At 40.1% G+C, this 21,743-nt stretch overlaps 1 protein-coding gene across 2 annotated transcripts in view; it reads right to left on the reverse strand.

Moving 5' to 3' along the window:
- The window catches only part of LRP1 (LDL receptor related protein 1), a 192,610-nt gene that overhangs the window by 52,105 nt on the left and 118,762 nt on the right, over nt 1–21,743 (reverse strand). For both annotated transcript variants that reach the window (XM_072134915.1, XM_072134914.1), the window contains exons 18-30: nt 21,603–21,719; nt 17,720–17,800; nt 14,753–14,920; nt 14,054–14,236; nt 13,773–13,973; nt 12,013–12,258; nt 8,895–9,092; nt 6,087–6,291; nt 4,060–4,224; nt 3,518–3,762; nt 3,269–3,400; nt 2,784–3,011; nt 2,509–2,683 (exon numbers count right to left, since the gene is read on the reverse strand). In XM_072134915.1, coding sequence (XP_071991016.1) covers nt 2,509–2,683; nt 2,784–3,011; nt 3,269–3,400; nt 3,518–3,762; nt 4,060–4,224; nt 6,087–6,291; nt 8,895–9,092; nt 12,013–12,258; nt 13,773–13,973; nt 14,054–14,236; nt 14,753–14,920; nt 17,720–17,800; nt 21,603–21,719 — 2,344 coding nt within the window. The remainder of the gene's footprint in view (nt 1–2,508; nt 2,684–2,783; nt 3,012–3,268; nt 3,401–3,517; nt 3,763–4,059; nt 4,225–6,086; nt 6,292–8,894; nt 9,093–12,012; nt 12,259–13,772; nt 13,974–14,053; nt 14,237–14,752; nt 14,921–17,719; nt 17,801–21,602; nt 21,720–21,743) is intronic.

Genomic DNA, 21,743 nt, shown 5'->3' on the forward strand with positions numbered 1-21,743 from the left:
CATGTATGCACACCAAAAAAAACATATATGCACACTCTAACATACCTACTACTAGATAAGAAGAGGTAGAGAGAGAGCAATGGACAGATAGCTAGAGAAGGGTAGCACTCCAATTAAATACCAACGTTTCAGGAATCATGGAATTAAGAGACTTCAGAGATATTATTTCAAATCTTTTATCGGAGTGTTGCTTTATTTTTTTTTATTTTTTTGCTATTGTTGAAGGAAGGACCTTTTGCCTGGTCCTTTTTTAGTGTGTACCCTCTACCACCATCTGTTGTGCTGTTTGGACTTTCCTAGTGTAGAGATAGATAGAACAACAAAAAATGCATTTTTTCAAAGCAAAAGCACTGCCACCAATTTACAAATCTTTCCAGTAGTTTCAAAGAAAGTATCAGTCTTGATGAATCAGGAGACAATTCTACACCAGGTATAGCCTTCTCATGTACATGTTCAGCCTTGAATGGGCACAGGGTGTAGGGAGTGCGCAGGAACACATATACATATACACATATATACATACATACACATATATGAGATGGTGCTGTATGCTGTCAGGTTCCACACAATTAGGATCCCAGTGATACATTAGATAAGATTAGGTACATAAATGTCCAGTGAATAAATCCAAACATGGCATTTTCTCATCGTTGCTGAATCGAATAGATCCTCTAATCTCCTCTTATATAATCTGAACATGAGCCAGAAAAGAAACATGAAGCGCCCTCCCCTCATCACTATGAAACGTGTAGGTATGCTATTCCTCTATAAGTTTGGCAGCTGAAATATATTAATAAATCCCACATGTCCATAATATAATGTGCATAATATGTGCAGTTTTTCTTGCTCTATTCATGCTCTATTCATTGAGGTTGGATTGTGGTATGATCCGCTAAGCATCATTTTCTTATAAGCAGCGAGTGAATTCCTGGATCCGTTTTGGGGTCTGCGTGACATTATCACCATGTATGATCCACCGTTTCCTCGCATTAACTTCCCGTAATGAACCCAGCTCTCCCACACACATGGCTCTGCTTATTTCCACATTACTGGAAACTACTTTGGTCCACCCCCGCATACAGGCCGGCCAGGGACAGAAAGTAACCCGACATAGTCATATTCTCCTGTGTAATACTGGCAACGCTTTACCAGAGCAGAGCCCCAGCAGGCAGAAATGCTGAACTGCAACAAGTCTGTTTGTAGAAATAACAGCGATGAGTTAATAGTGGAAAAACTTCTATGCATGCAATGTCCAAGCCAAACTGTGTACAACCTCCTGTGGACTGCTCTGGGACTGAAAGTGTTTGTTGAAGGCTTTCATCCTGTTCTTATAATAAAAAATCCAGCTTTTTCATTCAAAGTCCTGGCCATGGCCATTGAAATATTCAACCAAGCATCTGAAAAGCAAATCTTGCTATATCTGACCCCATAGCTTCAACTTCTGACGTTATCTGCCTGATCAACATTTATGGATTTATATGATCCTACAGAGAACGACAAAACTTCCAGTAAAAAAATTTTTTAATTGATTTATGAAATGTATAAAGTTATTATAAAAAGTTATCTGACATTCCTGAAATAATGGAAGAAGCTTGGTAGAAAAAGTGAAGGACCTTACTTGGCTCTGCACATCATTAGGATTTACAGTAATGATAAATTCTTTTTTATCAAGTGTGGAGGCAGCTGCCCAGGAGAAGATGCCAGTCTCCTAAAGCAATGGCTCCAGATTTGTTCAGATAAGCTTAAGTTATCATTGACTCCTAATCATCTGAAGTTTTCAATACAGTTAAAACTTTAAGCCTTCATTTTTTTTCTGTCAAGTTCTTCCGATATCATGATAGAACTCAAGGAAGCAGAGGCTGTCCTAATGCCAGGCATTCACCTTATGGACACTCCATCTATAATCTATGGAACGCTATATCATTTTCCTCTGTGATGAATCCGAGTTTATATCTAAAGGCCACCAGCACCATCCAAGGCCTCCGAGGTTTTGGCTGACCATCTGGGAGCCTCCTGACTCTCCTTAACTCAACTTATACAGCAGATTTTTGGAGAGATGGAATTAATCTTCCAATCCAGCACGTAAGCAAAGTCACAAGAAATACTGGAAGATGAAAGAAAGTTGAGTGGACAGTTTCCTCATATATGGGATTTAAGGGAAGTAAGGAGGCCATGGATAAAAAATGTAAGAAGATTACCATAGTCACAGTGCCTGGATCTATGAGTAGGTGTCTAAGATTTATCATGAAGGATTGTGCTCCATAGGGAGAAAAAAGTGAATTAGGCAAGTAGCAGAACTAATACTGGGATTGTTGACTATTAGAATGTTGTTTTACTGGATAGGTATCAACCCAAACACAATAGGTATTAACCTAACAAATATTGTCGTGTACACCCAGCTAAGCTAAAAGTATCCATGATCCTGTGAACAAAAGCAGTTTCCAATACCTATCTACTCCAATTACAATGCTTTCATACTCCACAGTACGCTCCTATATAGAAACATACCCTTCCAGGGGATTCACCACAAGGCAGTGGGGTTTGTCCAAGCCCTGGATGACGGCATTCTTGAAGGACCCATCTAAACGAGCCACATTGATTTGCTTCTTATTAGCATCATAACTTGTCCAATAGAGGTTCCTTGACACCCAGTCAACAGCCAATCCCTGAGCATTTGGTAAATCTGCAGGTTGAAAAGCAAAATAATAAAAAATACAATTCATTAACTATAACCAAAAAAAGTAAGCAATTAAAAAATATTTTATAAGTGAAGAGGTTATTACCGGCAGATACCACAGTCTCTACCCCAGTGCCATTGATAAAGGCTCTCTTGATGGTTTGTGTCCGGACATCAGACCAGTAGATACGTTGCTCCATGGCATCATAATCTACTACAGTAACATTATCGATATCAGGGACTGTGAAAGAGATTATGTAGTTGTAATATGGGTTGTCAATGTCAACTCCACGGATTTCCATCTGGCGGGCATACAACAAGAACCTTCTGGATTCTGAAAGAGATAAAAAAAAAAATAAAAAAAAAAGATCAATTACTGTCTACATTTAACCCTTTAACCATGTTAAAAAAAACAGGTCCCAAACATGTAATTGCTTTTGTGTTTGTAACCACTATGCGTTTTGTATAGTACAGGAACATTATAGCTGTCTGAACATGACCCAACACATATAAAACCTGCCCAGTCAGGACAGGCCACATCATAAAATTCCTAGGAGTTTGTTAGTAAAGGCTGTGACTTCATATGCTTACCAAGACAAGTCTGTCTGTCTGAAGACAACTTCATGAGATGAGGGCAGGCGCATGAGAAGGTCTGGTTGTAGTTAATAAGGCACAAGTGACTGCAGGGACCTCTACCCTCATTTGCTGCACATGGATTTGGAGCTACAATTAAGGAGAAATAAAGTAAGTAGTTGGAATAAGTACAAGAACATTCATCATAATGATCCGATCTGTGAAGAATAAAAGCACAAACTTGGTTACAAAAGGGCCGATTCTTACCTAGGGGTTGGCGTGAGGGGTGGTAAACCTGCAGGTCAAAAGGCTGCGTGTTGGTACGTTGTACAACCGTCACATTGTGACCAGTCCATTTATTTGCCTTTGCCAAGGTGTTTGTTCTCCAATCAGTCCAGTAAACTTCACCACCATAGAGTGTGACAGCAAAAGGATGAGATAAGTATTCGTGGCCTTTAAGTACTTCAATGTGTCCTGAACCATCATACTTCGCAGAGTAAATTGCATCTGATCTAAGGAGTGAACACAGCTAAGTAACCAACTCCTAAAACACAACTTAAGTTTGACAGATCACTTAGTGCTTCAAACTAAAAGATGAAGTTACACACATACTTGTAAAAAGGCAAATTATTATAGAAATTGGAATTGTCGGTTGTGTAGGACCTCACATCACAAATGTCAATGCACTACCAAATAAAAGTTCTGAAGCAGTGGCCCTCTTCAAGATCAAAAAATTATATTTATATTATAAATTTATGGCATTGACTGGTCTAATATTACATAATATATGGCAAATAGTTGAGCTGTACCTGGCATCGATCCAAAGGATGCGCTCCTCTAGGTAGTCCACAGTAAGACCATTGGGCCACCCTCCTGATCCAGTCTCTTTATGAATAGTCCTGCGCCCTTCTCCACTCATGGAAGCAGCTTCTATGCGAGGTAAACTGGAATCCCAGTCAGTCCAAAAGAGAATTCTATAAAAAATGGGAAATAAATTCATATAAAAGAACAAAAAATGAAAATATACAGGACCTACAACATGTGACTAGTTCTCTGAAATACTTGACATTGCACTCCACCAGCCATATCTGCAAAAGACTCCACTGACATTGTGGTTACAAATTTTCTAAGACTGAATAAATTATTTTTTAGAAGTTAAATAACACATTTGCCATTACTTGTAGATACGGCAAGCACAACAGTAGTGAGACCAGTATGGCGATCCCCGTTATCAGCCCTACCAGTCATGTCAATACGACAGTTTCTAAAAACATGCTTATTTGTATAGGTCGTTTAGCAAATATGTGAAGTTTTGCAATTCTATTAATTGTTTTAAATGATTAAATTGTTTTAAACACCATTAAAGTTTGACATTTTCACTTGTCAACAGAAAGTAAACTAAATGAGCTTCCAGAATAGAAGCTGCCCCTTGAAGGGACACTGTCACCACGTTTTACCCCATTAAACTACTAGCCCCCTGGGGTAGTCTATGAAATGTTCTTTCTAGCATCCATTTTACATAAAACAAAAATAAATAAATCAAGTCGAAAGTCACAAATGAGATAAGAAGAGTCACTTTTAGAGGCTAGAGAGGGAGTCTCAATTCAGGAGCTCTGACCTTCAATTCTATAGGCCTGAGAAACATTGGGAATTCCAGCAGCAATTAAAGACCCCATTCCTGTCTATGTCTTTAACTGCCTGTACCTGCAGTTTTGTAGTCAACCGAACTAGAAGGTTCTTGGTACTATAGAGCCAAAGATAAGTGCATCTAAATGGAAGCTTCCACTCCAGCCTGTAAAAGTGACTCTTCGTAGGGGATAAATGATTTATAACTTTATTTTCGTGACTTTGGAAGTATTTTTCATTTCATACCATACCTGAGGGTGCTAGTTTAGACGGGTAAAAGCTTTTATACCCTATAGGCACATACAAATATAAAAGCAAATCCTAAATTCACACAAGCAATCAGTCCTAGCACAGAGCACAATGAGTGTCTGCAGAAACATTTGCCAAGTGCATTAACGGATTTGCTTTTTGCTTGTGAACCCCGTGTCACTTTCACCATTACAGCCGACGTCTCTCCTAGTTTATGTGTTTTCAGTAAAGCTTTGGCATTCCATTCGCATTCTGTTTCATAACACTTCCAAGAACCTCCCGCTGGACTGATCAAACACAACTATCAATTACAGTCCCACAAGCTTATCTTTGGACTCTGTCACTGGAAAAAAAATGTCAGATGAGCCAAAATTATGCAGAAACTCGAACAGTTAAACCACAAGTGTCTGCAGAGGACTGCGCCTTTCAGATAAAAGCAGCTACAATAGAAAAACATATGGCTCTTTTCTCCATTTTCCATGAATGTCATCCGATAGCTGAAAGCTGTACTTTGCAAACGCTTCAAAGGAATCATTAGAGTATGGAACTAGTCATTTAGAGCAATAAACGTGCTACTGGATACCACAATTGTTGGTCTTGCACAGGCAGTCCGAGAGAGTAATACCCCTCAAGTGACCCTCTTCTCGGACCCGATTCTCTGTGTGCTTCCAACAGAGATGATCCAACGCCTTGATACATAAAGGTCTGTCTTCTTCCTCACTATCTGATTTAGTTAATTTTTTTGTGGCAATGTGCTTTTTTTTTGCAGAAAAGCAGCACAATTCCATTATTCCTTTTTGTAAGAGCTTGCAGACCACCTAGCTCTGGATATTTGTACATGGTTTCACACTTAATCTTGCTATTTACGACTAAGTTGAGCAGCACCTAATCTTGCAGGAAAAAAAACTGAAATATTGTCTCCTACACATTCCGTTTGTTAATAAAAAGAAAAAATACAAACCCATTGCGAGGATCTAGGGCAATAGCACGAGGATGTTCAATGTCTCCAGCCAGAAGGGTTGTCCTCATTGTACCATCCAATTTGGCCACCTCGATCTGATCCAAGTTGCTCTCTACCCAGTAGATATTTCCAGCAATCCAATCTACAGCCAACCCTTCAGGGGTGGCCAGGCCATACTGGATGATGACTTCAAAACTGGTAAGGGCTAAAGATGGAAAAAGTGATTCAATATTTGTAAGAATGAAACATCTTGATGTTAAGGGGTCTCTTCTCTTACATGGCCAGGCTCTCACCATGTAAATCTAGTACATATACAAGTGTAGTAGGAGTCAGGTGGTCCATGTATGTGGGACCTTAGAATGGGGTATACAAGGAATTGGTCAGCAGTTTTGACCATACAAAGCTGCTGCCAATGTTATTTATTGCCCTGGAGAGATGTGTAATAAGAACTCTGAGTGCGTTGTTAGTAGCGACAGCTCCTACAAGGGCTCTGGAAGGTATTTCAGCCTGAAGAGCTTTCTGCTTTCTGAGGAGAGTGCACATCTCTGCAGGGTCTATACCTAGCACTGTCTGCAGTTTATTATGGTCAAAACTGATGACTAATTGTTACTAAAACAAGGATGCGCCCACCAATTGGTGCCCACCATTAAAATGTACTAAAAATAAATATTTTACTATAAGTTTGAAATGTTTAATTCAAAAACCATTAAACTTTATTTAACATTTATTAATATTATTTGTGAGGTAAACTGAGGAGAAGAGAGAAGACGTTAGTGCAAAGACAAGCATCTTCACCATGAGCTTCAAAGTTTAGCACCCTCTGATACACCAATGGCTGAAATAAGTACCAGATTGTTACTAGACTTTTTAACGAAGAATAAGGAAATCTTCTATGGCAAACAACCTAATATTTCTCCTTATTGGATTCAAGAAGATGAGCACCAGGTAAACATCCAAACACATTTTTTTGGATCGTGGAGCCTATACTCTATTATTTAAGCTTTTTAACAGAAACATCTGGGTAAAAATATATTAGCTCTGACACACAAAGATACAAGAAACATCTACCGCAGGCGACGAATAGAGGCACAGTAAAAGTGCCGATATATATGTGAGCCCCATTGGGGACAGGGACCAATTTGGCAAACTCTGTGTATTATAATTATTATTATTATTATTATAACATGGTAGCCATATGCCTTCAAGCCTCCAGGTGTACAACCCATGAATCTGGAGAGTAAGTGTCTGTGTCGGAGAAGGAATTACCAGAACAGTGGATGTCTGTGCAGTAGACCTACTTACATACCACTAAGTGAGAATTAGCATTTTGTTTTCTCAGTATCCTCCTCTTTGTAATTGCCATCAGACTATAATTAGCATTAACAGCAAAGCTCCGAATGCTAATTAACTCTTGTATCATGATGAATGTTTTCCGGCTACGAAGGGTATCATTAAGAAAAGCACGATGTGCAACCCAGACCAGACAACTCTCTAGGCGGGGTGTTTAACTGTGGCACTAGACATACATGCTTCATTGCTGAGGGCACATTAAAAAAACACTACTGTATAAAAATCACTCAAGTAATCTTCATCTGCAGGCCAAATGTTATAGAGATGGAAGCCCAATGTGTAAGCAACATGTTACAGAGCAGGAGGAGCTGAGCATAGCGAGTCTCTATAGTGTCTTATCTGCAAGTAGAGTGCTATAGAGCAAGGGGGCTGGCAGTAGAGGGACATGCTTCATTGCACTTAAAAAAAAACACTACTGTATAAAAATGACTGAACTAATCATCATCTTCACTATAGTGGAGTAGATTATACATAGCAGAGACAGTGATCATGTAATAAAACCTTATTCATTGGACATTTTGGTGGGTGTCTTAAAGAGGTTGTACGGTATTAAAATTGCAAAAAAATTATGTGAAAGAATAAGTTTCTATTACTATACTAGAAACAAAAAATAGATATCCAGTCTGTAACAAGCTTCTTGTTTATGGACTGGCCATATCGTTTCGAAGGATTTGTCTGTATTGGTACAATTGGCAGCATTAACATGTATGTGGGTCTCAAAACACTTACTTTTACTCTAATTGTGTATGGATTTCTCCATGCCTGATACCTTTTGATCTAAAGGGTGACAAAAATGTCTGGCTGTAGCTATTGGCAGTAGCTTCTGTTACTCCTTCCATCTGATCAAGCTGAACATACACCTGTATAGAGCAGGGGCTCAAAGGATGAGCTGATGGGGAATCATCAGCCTCATATTATGAAGTTGTAAAAGTTTACATTATTTCTCGAGAAGAAGGCTCCCAGGTCTTCCAAGAGTAAAACATGGAAGAGGCAACAATCAGATACCTCAAAACACTTTGGGGAACATTTATCAGTGCCGCTACGCCAGTTTTGTTTTTTGCAAGAATTGTCATTATTTTGCATTATTTTGTAGTTACGCCATCTGCATGTGGGCATGGAGGTGAGGTGGAGGGGCATGGCCACCAGCAGAGAAGGTTAGCAAAGGGCTGTCCTGCCCCGTGTCTACGCACTTTCTAAAATCCTCCAAACATTTGTTTTTACGCCTCGCGTCCGGAGTAGTTTTGAGCGGCGGTGCGACTGCCTGCCGCATACATTAGAAAGGCTAAGCCTTTTGATGTACCTACCAGGACAGGGGTGCAGTGGCCTTTATCATATGTCGGTGCACAAGTGTATAATAAATCCCCCCATATGTTTCTTCAGTAGACATCCAGCCTTCTTTATGGTTACCTAGATGTTTACTATAAGTGAGACCAGCTCACCAAGCCACGTGCCACTTACCACCACTGTCAGACAACTTCCCACGATAGATCTTATCTTCTACTACATCAGTCCAGTACAGGGTACTCTGGTTCAGGTGGAAGTCAAGGGCAATGGTGTTCCTCAATCCTGGTACAAGGACGCTGTAATCTCCCTTATTTAGATCGATCCGGCGGATTTCATGGCGGTTTGAAAAAATGATGAATGGTTTAAAGGGATCTGAAGGAAAGGAGGAAAGAAAGGAGTCAGGAGTATAGATATCCATCACTTGGATACTTGGTGTTGAGTATTTTGCCAGATTTCATTTATTTTATAATCACTTGTAACTTACATCACATTTTTTATTTTCTCTGCTTTTAATACTGTTTAACATATTTTAGGATAAAATCTAATGATGTTTAAAGATGAAGTATTAAGAGTCCTGTCCATAAAAGTAAGCCTGGCAGCCATCGCTCCTACGTAAGCACAGGCCAGATGAGGTCCACTGAAAATATTTATGTTCCAGAAGATCATAGGTGGGATAAGGTCATGGAAGATGTATATTGGCCGCCAGCGCTTCCCACAGTGTTTTTCAAGCGGTTGAAAACACAACTGCACATTTCCAGTGTAGTCCAAGTGCCATAGCCTCAATACAAAGCCTGGGGACACCCTACTAATGGGGTTATAATTCCTTCGCAGAGAACATTAAAATATAGACTATAGTCACACATATTTGGATTGGGAATACATAGTTTTAGGATGTTCCAGAACAGATAGGGTTACAAAGGCAGGGAAATCGGGAATACAAAAGGAAAATGCTTTGCACATCTTCTGAGCAAATAAAAACCCTTGGTCTTGGCACCCAGTCTTTCGCACAATGGGGCTATTATAAGGGTCTGTTAATATGCTGACTGCGCCTCGCTGAGGACGACAAGAGCTGGATGAATGGCTGTGTCACTGTTTCCTTTGGCACACGTCTGGAGCACACTGAACTCATTTGGATAGGACTGGTGCTCCCAGGTCATGGGATAAACAAAGATGCCACATGTATAGAAATGGCACTTTGCTGGGTGCTGATGTCCTAGATTCTAAGCTTAGGATGGGGAGGATTCTGTTTACCTTCCCTTCTTCAAGACGTCTTAAATACCACAAAACCAGAAAGATTTTACTGTGCAGATGGGTTCATCGCCCTAGAAAGCTCACAGCTGCAGTCTGTTTTTCTTTTTTTTTAAAGGATATGTAAAATTTGTCATACCTGCAGCTTTAATAAATAGTATATTGGTGCAAATTTTTTGCTTTAAAGTGGAACTGTAACCAGGGAAATGTTTTTTATTAGCTGGCGACAGGTTTCAATAGCTTATGCTAGGATTTTATAAATGGCATTCACAAGTTTATTTCACATCACCTGGCTCACTGCCAGCAGCTTGTGGCAAGTCCCTGGAGAGGGGACAGCTGCAGCCTGTGTGTGCCTGCTTCAGTCTCCTCTCCCCCATGCAGCCCCTTTCCCACTTCCTGCCATATGCACTGAGCAGGCAGGGGAGGGAGGGGGATGGTGTGGAGATGAGGAAGAATGTATGAGGATACACAGGCACACACAGGCTGCAGCTGTCCCTTCCCCCCTACCGGGACTCACCACACACTGCTAGCAGGGAGCCGGGTAATGTGAATCAAACCTATATAAAAATATAGGGATAATAGGTAATCCGTCAAAGTGCAGGATGATCAGTTACACGTTGGGGTCACTTTAAGTTACCAGACATGTGTTTCCAGTTTAGGGTTATATATACAGATGAGTCATTATGGTTTTCAGAAGTATACCAAAATATTCACTTACAACAATTATATTATAACATTCACTAATGCAGCTTGTACATCAGCTATTCATAGTTTACTAAATCTTTGTAAGCCATAATCATCCTACACCTTTAGGTTCCAGGGGATACCATCTATGCTGATAACATGGTCGCATGTTCACATTGTAGCAATCAAAGTAAATTTTTTTTTTTGATGATTACGAGTGCTGCCTCTTGCTTGAGGTTTCCTTACACTTAGTTAACAGCATTTGGTAATATGCTTTACAGCAGTCTCAAGGTCATGGGATGCAAAAATCTTAGTGCCATTCTTTATGGTTAATGGAAAGTTTCCTAGGCATGCTCTTGGCACAGGTGGGAGTAGATAAATAAATATATGTTTTGCAAAACAACGTAATTTAAACAGACAGGTAATTTTCGGGTGAAAATATTACAGGGTTATTTGGATGATAAGGCTTTTAACTTAGCATTTCCGCATTTTCAGGTGTTTCTGCCCCAAACACTACTTAAGGTGTGATAGAGCAGTTTGTGGAGGCTTTCCTTTTGCATTCCCTTTTGAACACCCTGGCCTTTAGATTGCTAACTGCAGAGGCTACTGGGGCGTGGAGTAGCCTGGCCAGGGACTGGGAGCTAAGGATAGTGCATGTGCAGTAGCCTCTGCAGCTAATTTACATATTACTAAAATAAAGTTATTAACAATTTAGGTTATGTTCCAGGATTATTAAATTTCAGATTAGGGAAGAGACAGGCAGGAGGAACTTCTGGGCCAAAGTTAAATTTTGTCTAACCCAGCTAAACCAGTTATATCCGGCGGAGAGCATCGGGCCACCATTTTGGTTTTACTAAGCACCTCTTAGTTATAAATTCCGTCCAATCCCTACATTTAAAACAGGCTTGTGGTGATATGTTAACTGGGCACATAAAATGGATGTCAAAGAATGGCACAGATTACTTAAAAAAAAAAAAAAAGTGTTACTCCATGAATGCGGAAACCTTAACGTATATTGCCAAATGTAAAGCAATCAGGAGCTTTCATGACACATATAGCAGATGTTTGGACTGCAATTCACCATAACTTGGAAATAAACCGATTTAATGACATTGAACAGACACTGTGAAAACCTTGAGGGGAATTGATAAGTTCCAGTGGGTGGTGGATGTCTAAAAGCAAAGTTTCGTCAAAGCATTCAAAACAACAACCAGAGGAGGGATACATTTTTCATGCCACGAGAAAATATCATAAGATTTCTCCATCTTCTGATCATGTTGTTCTCTTACTGTGTTTTCACGTGTTCTTGGCATTGTGTAGTTTTGTGTACCCTGCCAGTCCAAACTATGTACATACATACCCAAACTCTTGCAGGAATCATGATCAGGTTCCAGAATCCAGCCGTCATAACAGGAGCACTTGACGGTAAACTTCTCCTGCTCACACCTCTGGCTGCAGCCAAGGTGCTTGGGACAGTTATTCTGGATTTGGCATGTCTTGTTATCCGGACCAGTCTCCATTCCCAATGGACAGGAACAAACAATACCTTCTCCGGGGGCCACAGTACAGTTGTGGCTACAACCACCATTGTTCAATGAGCACTGATCTGTTCAAGAGAGAAGTGTGAGATATTACAGTCTAGAATTGGGAAACCACAATTCAATGGACTGGCATGTCTCTAGTTTAGGTGTTGTCTATTAAGCTCTGGATTGACTGCTTTATATGGCAGAACCAAGAATATGATCCAAATTTAAGACCCTCTTAGATAATGCTACAGTCATGCAGGGAATGTTGAATTAAATAAATTCCCCGGCAAACACTTAAGTAAAATTTTGACAGCTCCTTTGGCAGTATCAATCTTCTCATTATGTCAGGGTATAATTATTATAAAAATGAAGGCCGAAAAATTACTGAAACTACATCCAATCTCCTGCCTAACAATAGATCACAGAGAGATCATAAGACAATGATGGCGAACTCAGAGACCGAGTGTCCAGCTTCTCACGCTTCCTACAGTCCCAGGCAGCCCAGAATAGTGCTGGCACGCCCGCCCCTCTCCATAGCTATACATGGTGCACGTCGCCGTAACACAGGAAAAGATAGGACATGTCCATTCTTTTCCCGGGCGTGGAACGGTAAAGTGCAGCACGTGTGCTGCACCGTACCGTGTGCCCATTGCCGGCCTGAGGGGGACATACATACGGCGGCCATATACATGTCCCCCAACGGTTGTGTGAATATAGCCTCTGTTAATCCAGAACGGAATCAAATCCCTATTAGAAGACCAAGTCTAATAGTGCTACACACATGCAACAGCACATGAAACCAAGAAGAAGAAAAACATGTGTCAAGTAGCTGCAGAAAATAGTAAATACTTTATTCAAATACAAACAATAGAAAAATCAAATGGGGCATTGCCTGGACTCCCCTTGGACCTCCACTTCACTCGGGTAATCTCTTTATCTTCGATTTTTGTATGCAGCAGTTTGGATTACACAGTCCATCTGGATTTCCAGTGGATTACTCATTTTCCTCCTCTTGTTTTGCAATGTGCGAAGGGACGACCTCATATATATCATCTGCCCTAATTGGCTATTGTTATTACTTTGGATTTATTAATCCCTGCACACTGTATTGCATTGTATTGTGTTGTATCATATGTTTTCTGCATTTCTGCAATCCATTTCGGCGCATACTGGGGTACACTAGTGATTTTTCTATATGACTTCAGTGATGTGTCCTAGGGGGTCTTGTCGCATGACTTCACCTGCCATGTTCGGTCACGAAAGCAGTTGGTCTGCTTTTTTTCGTGTTTTAATTGGTTATATATTGTCTGTCCATTTTATTTTTCTATTATTGTTTGTATTTGAATAAAGTATTTACTATTTTCTGCAGCTACTTGACACATGTTTTTCTTCTTCTTGGTTGAATATAGCCTCTGGCTGAGGAGATCTGCGTGACCAAAGAAAGAAATCTGGGTGCCACCTCTGGCACCCAAGCCATAGGTTCGCCACCACTCTTCTAGTGCATGCTGGGTGGCATACTTGTGTACATTGTGTATAAATCCTATTATTCAGAAATGGAAAACATGGAAAGAACGATCCAAGAAATCTAACTTACCACAAAGTTCTCCTTCATCGGAGTCATCGCCACAGTCATTGTTGCCATCGCACAGCTTCTCAGGAGGTAGGCAGATAGAGGTGTTGTGCGCACATGTGTGAGAGGGAGGCTTACACACCAACATATCACAGTTCTCTTCATCAGAATGATCCTCGCAGTCTGTATCACCATCACACACCCAGGCTTTACTGATGCACCTGGCTGTGGTAACACAGGAGATATTAGCACTAGAAGCCTATTGCAAGACTCAACATACAGGTTATCTGTTAACTGGTCCTCACCAGAGTCCTTGCAGCCAAACTTGACATTGGGGTCACAAGCTTGCGTCACGCCATCGCAGTTCTTCTCATCACTAGTATCCATGCAATCTGTATCTCCATCACAGCGCCACCGGTTAGGAATGCACAGGCCATCAAGCCGACACTGAAACTCATCAGTATGGCAGCCACCGGGTGGTCTGGTGGCTATTCACATACATGGAAATAAAATTCAAAATTTTAAATAGCTTCACTGAATACGGATTCATGAATTAATTTATACTGCAAAGTAAGCAGAAGATTTTACTTATTGTGCATGACAACACACACAACGTATAGCGTTAGCCATACATATTACGATACTTATCTGACTATAATCAAATTATATATTTCAAACTTAATTGGGTTTTCACATCTTCTGTTTTTATGACCTATCCACAGAATATCCAGACATGTACTTATCTCGAGAATGGGGGATCACTGACACCCTATGTTTCTGTCCATATGCTTGGCTATTTTCCACACTCCCATGGACATAAATGGAGAGTGACCAAGCAATATGCAAAGGAGGTCAGCAGACCCTTGTTCGAGAGATACGTGCAAGAGTCTGCTGATGACCCTGGGAATATCCTGAGAATACGTCATAAATATAGACAATGGGAATACCCCTTTAATTCAGGCTCCAACGCTGTATGATGAAAATATGAGATTTGAGCCACTCACCTTGGTTAGTACAGTTGGCGTGTGTCTCATCGCTGTAGTCCCCACAGTCATTGTCCCCATCACATGTCCAGTGCTCCGGGATGCAGCGGCCACTGTTACATTTGAACTGAGTACTAGAACAGGAGTGACTGCAGCCGTCCTCATCGCTGTTGTCTCCACAGTCATTGTCTGAACAGAAAAAGCAAAAAAATACATAAATGGCATTATCCCTACCAAGAATCAACACCGTAAACCTGACATACAGTCCTGAATTCACTGCAACAAGGATCCTCCAAATATTGAGTAAGAGTAATAGAACAACAGGAAACAATGCAAGTTAAAGCTGCAAAAGGAAGAGGAAGAAAAGAGTAAGCAAAGGACAACCAGGTTCAAGACTATTCAGTATAGATCCTCAAAGATCTTGGTCGAATTGGTCGATCTTCTGTGTTTTATATAACAGAAAACTCAGTCACTCCCCCAAGGAAGCAAAAAGTGAAAGCTGTCTGGAAGCATAGCGGACTCTTAAGCAGCAGAGATCCAGATGGCAGACACAGGATAATTTATGGGAGTCACGGTTTAGGTCATATTAGGTTATTAAGGCTCTGATCACACATTTTGTCATATTTGAAATAGCACAGAGTGCAGTACATTTCTTTTCATTAAATTGACAACCACTGCAGAGGAACCTGACACAAGCTATTATTTGTCAGTCGTGCCTGTAATGTTATTGTGAACAAAGCCGTAAAATTGCAAAGCTGATCCCGCCATCTTCCCTTAAAAAAAGTATAGCAAAAGCTCTAATATCTACATATAGGTAAAAGAACACAGAAACTGCATAGATCATTACATGCACCATATCTGTAGAATAACATTGTAAGCTAAAATAGGCTACAAGTAAAATGGACTTGAAATCGTCATCAATATTCTTTTATTGAGTGTCACATATTGCAAAGCAATCTGTAAAATTTTGTCCCACATGGTTGATCATCCATGGCAGTTTCATTGAATTAGTCCCAGAGGTCATGGCATGCAGAAGTCATGGGTATTAGGGTAAAAATGGAGCCAAGCCCTCCTATAAATGTAGACCACACTGCAGATTGCCTTTTAGGAATTAAGAGCTAAAACTCCTGGTATCTTAAGATTAAAAATGTATGGGTGTGGTTTTGTCTAGAGAAACATCGCCCCTCTTGGGGTGTGTAAGGCATTGTAGCTCTGCTCCATTTAATTTAAAGGAAACCTATCATCAAAATCAAGTACACTAAACCAAGGGCACTTACTCATAGATTCGGTGACTGTGGTAATCTTAAATATTTAAATCATGACCTATTTCTTCTGCTGGGTGTTACCAGAGTCATTTCTTGCAGAAACTTTACAGGCTGTTACACTGTGCATGAGCACTCTCAAACAGTCTGCTGAAACTTCCTTTGCTGCCTGAGATTACAGCAGGCAGAAGGGGAAGGGAAGTGAAGAAGGATAAGGGGGCAGTGTAACAGACTGTGAAGTTGCAGTACGAAGAGGCTCTAGTAACAACCCCCAGAGCCCTTGTGGCTTATAAGCATTCAATTAGAAAATGATTTTAGAAATAAGGAGGCCTTAGATAACAAATAGAAGATTACCATAGTCCCTGTGCCTGGATCTATGAGTAAGTGTCCCTGGTTTATCATGATGGATTTTAATAGCAATTTTATTAAATAGAACCAAAACACAAAACCAAACAGCGCTTTAAGCCAGTTGCCCACGAGTAGGTTGGTTTCCGACCAAACAGCAATTAATAAAGGTTGTAATAAATGTATAGAGAGCTGCTATGCTTTGTTTCTCCAAGCCAGAAGCAGCTGGAAGACCGGAGCTAATAGGAGCCATTAATGCAAATGACCTTTGATAAGAATAAATGAATGAACGATGATTGCATTAATGATGATTAGAGCCGGGGGTTAATTTGATGCATCAAGCTGCTTAGCTAAGGGTTTGCTTGTCTGATGACCTTCACTATAGGATGTCAGAATTCGGGGTCTACAGCTTTTATTCATAGTGTACGAGACACTACTATATCCCTGGCTGGCTGTATGGTGCATGTTGACCTATGCACTAACCGGTAGACTGTGTACAGTTCTTTTCGTCAGAGCCATCCCCACAATCCTTTTCTGAAACAAAGAGAAAGCAACCAAAGACAAGACATACGAGACATTAAAGACACAGAATGGAAGAAATTACAGACACAAACATGAGACAAACACAAACTGCACAAAAATGAACATATAGCAACGACCACAGACTTGTTTCCTTTAGTCCTCTGATCAAGTTAATGTGATGGAGCAGGGAAAACATTTTTAACCAGTTCTGTTAGTTACATGTAGTCATGGCACAAAAAAGACAAACTATTTAATATAACATATAACCTTATTATCGTAACCTAATACTATCATAACCCATATGCCCAAGTGCCCTTATCCTGTGCCACAATGCTTGAGATTGTGTCATCGTGGAGGACATTCTTCTTTTGTTGGCATGTCATAAGTTAGCGTTGGGATACTTCAAGTGCCAATCGGTAGATATCCAACCGGTTGAACACTAACCCCCCTCCCCCCCCCCCTCTGTATTCTACCACCATGAGTCTCATTCACCTCTGATGGTAGCATCTGTGACCTATGTTGTGAAAGCTCAGATCACACATCATCTTCACTGTGTATCTTAATGTTGGGCCATCCACGTAAAGGAGTCTTTGTAATCACCCACTGTTCTAACTTTAAGGCATGTCTAAAATATTTGATCCACTTTATTAGAATATGGTCTGAAATACATCTTATAAAATGGTCAACCGCTTTTATCAAAGACGATTTAGAAGCTCCTGCATGAGGTAGAGAGTAAAGGAAATTATAGTCAAGTTAACGATGACCCTATAAGAACATTATATGATATGCCTAATAATTAATATACTTATGTTTGTCATTTGCCCCCAAAGAGGACAACACAGAAAACAACTACACTTACCATTATCACAGCGCCAGTTTATGTTGATGCATCGGCCATTGGTACAGGTGAACTGAGTAAGAGGGAAACAGGTTGGGTAGGCTGTCAAAAGAAAAAGTGAAAATCTCAATAAAAAATTAAGACCAAATAAACGGAAATGTAGAATTTTGATACTGATGACTGATCTTTGCGACGGGTCATCAATATAAGATTGGTGGGGGCCGAACACTTGTACCCCCATAGTCAGCTCTGAAGTTGTATCACTCTTACAGCACCGAGTTTTCTTCTTGGTAACCAGACACAACACGGCTGATGGCTTATTGTAATGCCCACCTAGAACATTAACATGGCAGCCGACATTCCAAGCAAAGCTACACAGAAAACCAACACTGTGCCTATGGCAACATTGACATCCAATGTGTGGCCAACAATACTAAACTACAGCTTTACAAAAGTAATAATAGAATTGTGGAGTTATTCTGGAAAACCACAAAATCAGAAATGGTTTATCTCCAAGAAACATGTACTTACATCAGGAAACACTTCTGGAGAAAGCAGTGTAACAGACGGTGGTCAAAGATTGACATATCTGGCCTAGGAAGAGCGTCCAAGACACTACTACACTGTACTAGCAACTGTTTAGGAGGTCATGGAAGTGTATATCAAAGTTATGTTTGATTTAATAAAAATTATTATATCCTATCATCTTATAGCCAAAGTATGTAATCCTACCCTCCTCTAGGCCTGAACCTATAAACTGTTAATACAAAAATATGCCTTAGGCCCTACATATTATTGTGTATTCTTAATTTTAAAAAAATGCATAAAGGGGATCCCTCATCAATCATCTGTCTTCAGAGAGGAAGTCAGTATTCAGTTTCAGTTTGCAAGAGAAGGTAGGGGATTTACACAATTGTTTGTGGTTCCAGAAATCAGGGTTGCCCTAACATTGGTGGGTTCTAGCCAATTATCCAAGGCCAGTTGTTATAATAAGCAGGATACTTGCTAGCATTCTCCCTCTTGCTTTACTGTCCTCCTCCGCAGTATGCAGATGTAGCTATGGTAGAACCATTGGGGGGAACCTTGTTTGGTGCCACGAGATAAATACACACCTTATTGTTATTGTGACTATTATCCCTTATCGAATCCAAATATAATTGGGTTTGACTGCAGGGCCCCAAAATCATCACAAGAAAGGAATCCCGTTCTCGCAAATTGATGGAATGGCAGTGGAGCATGCATGCTTCCACTCTATTTAATAATATGGGAGTGCCTTAAATTGCAGAGCATACTGTGTGGCTTTCTCCGGCCCACCCATTCACTGTCTATGAGAGCACCGGAGATAACTTGGCACTTTCTGATTATGAGCTTGGCAATTTCCTACGCTTGACTGGAGTAGTAGGATGAATGCTCATCTTCCTACTCAATCAGTAAGGATTATCATGATCGTCGTGGAGGTCCCAGAGGTCAGAATCCTATTGATCAAATTGTTAAACCATTTCGAGTGGATAGGGAAGAACAATCAATTGTTCAATTAATTATTTGGGTCAACCCTGTGTGATTAAGGGCTGTTCCTCAAGGAAGATAATACAAAGCCGTATATTATCAAGAACACACTTTTATAGGAACATTCCAAATAATGTGTTGATGGGATGGATGGATGATTGCATTATTAAAAAAAATTAGAGGACTCAATCTGCCCTCTCCTTTACTGAGGACATAATGATAGGAGAAGGAATCGGTGCAGTATAACACTTTTATTTCTTAACAGGAGCAGTTTTAAATAATAATCTGGAGCTGTTAGACATTGGATCCATTACACAGCATTTATGTTTCTTTCCAGTGACAGTCACATTGGTATAATACTAGTCCAGCAGTCTGACTAGTTACCGTATTTTTCAGACTATAAGACGCACCCCAGATTTAGGCTTCCAAAAAAAGGAAAAATCCATTTTTACTCCAATTAAAATATCCCTGTTGGTGACACTAAAGCATAGCACACACAGCCCTGCATCATCCATACAGTTACACACACAGTCCTGCATCATCCACAGAGTTACACACACAGCATTGCATCATCCATACAGTTACACACACAGCCCTGCATCATCCATACAGTTACACACACAGCCCTGCATCATCCATACAGTTACACACACAGAGCTGCATCATCCATACAGTTACACACACAGCCCTGAATTATCCATACAGTTGCACACACAGCGCTGCATCATCCATACAGTTACACATACAGCCCTGCATCATCCATACAGTTACACACACTGCTCCCCTCTTCCCGTGCAACATGTCCCCATTCTCGGCAGTATGTGGTGATGTAAGAAGCATGTAATCAGTCACATGATTCTGACATCACCGCAGGTCCTGTAGTACACCTGGGAGAGGAGAGAGCAGTACGGAGGCTCTCCTCTCTAGGAGATCGGGTGTAGCTTTATATCAGGGCATCACCCGATCTCCATTACAGCGGTCAGGAGGGTCTGGCAGTGCTGGATCCTCCTGACCTTCGGTCTATAAGACGCAGGCACCTTTTAGCAATATTTTTTCTTGCTAAACAGTGCATCTTATAGTCCAAAAAGTACTGTATTTTCTCTTCTTCCCAGTTGGTTTTCTAACTGTATCATCTGTACAAGAGATGAATAATGAGTCCATCCTCTCATTACTATTTCATCACCCAATTCCCAATCACTGGAAATCCAGTCCTTATTGAGTGCCATATTACTACTTTTTTCTCTCCAACTTCATTATAACCTCATACAGAACCATATTGGATCACCCACACTCAGCACCATAAGTATCCTCAATTCTTACCCTATAATAAAATTCACACATGTAATCCTTGCAATCAGCTGACAAATAACTCATCCATCTTGTGCGGTTATATTGTTATATTGATGCAAGCTACTTGTACAGCTACTCCCGAGTCTCTTCTAAACAAGTCTAGTCTCCTATATTCAACAGAATTCCCCATTTGTGCCCATCTTGTGTCTACAGTTGAACTATGATAAAGTACATTCTAAAAGTCCTGAATATATGGGCTAGAGTCCACCATTAATCCATTAATCTCTCCAAGAAAAGTAACCACAACGTGATGGATTGTCTTCCAGACACATTTTGTTAAATGTTACAGCAAATAGTTATAGTAAGAGAAGGGAGGAGACATTGTGGAGAAGACATCCATAAAAATGAATGATGAAGACAATCTGAACACTCTCACAAGCACTCCAGAATACAGATAAACCCCGACAATGTTTTCATTCCAGTTTAGCAGCTCGATAAGATAGAAAATTGCGCATCACATTGATTTTTATTGTGAATGCGGAGGCTCTACTAGACTGGTGAGCAAACTAGTAATTATGCAAAAGTATTAATGAGGCCAGTTTAAAAAAAATCCTATACAACCACTCAATTACCATGACAAAAAAAAAAATTCCACAAGGGATTGTTACTTCTCCAATTCAAAGGTAACATCATATACACACATATCATATATATATATATATATATATATATATATATATATATATATATATATATATATATATATATATATATATATATATATATATATATATGGGAGGAGTGGAGTTGTGACTTATCTTCTTACAGTTTATAACAACATGATATATATATACATCAGGATTAAATGGACAATTGGGAAAGGACATTGGGAAAAGTGTAAAATATATAAAAATACATAAAATTCAGTTATGGACGATTTAGATGGCCCTTTTGCCTACAACCTTCCCCCACCTGACCTATGTTAGTGTTACATGAATGGATCATATGACTATGCTTCAATATCTAGAACATGTCCCATTTAACTCCATCAGCATTCCCACTTGGCCAAGTTTGACATCATAGATGGGTTGAAGAAGCAACAACTCACCACATGTAGAGGATTCGTCAGAACGGTCACCACAGTCGTCATCCAAATCACAAGTCCAAGAAGTTGGGATACAACGGCCACTGGCACATGAGAACTGGTTAGGAGGACATGTGCGGGCTGTAAAGAAGAAGGATAATGTCA

The sequence above is a fragment of the Engystomops pustulosus genome, chromosome 2 (assembly GCF_040894005.1).
Source record: "Engystomops pustulosus chromosome 2, aEngPut4.maternal, whole genome shotgun sequence".
Lineage (NCBI taxonomy): Eukaryota > Metazoa > Chordata > Amphibia > Anura > Leptodactylidae > Engystomops > Engystomops pustulosus.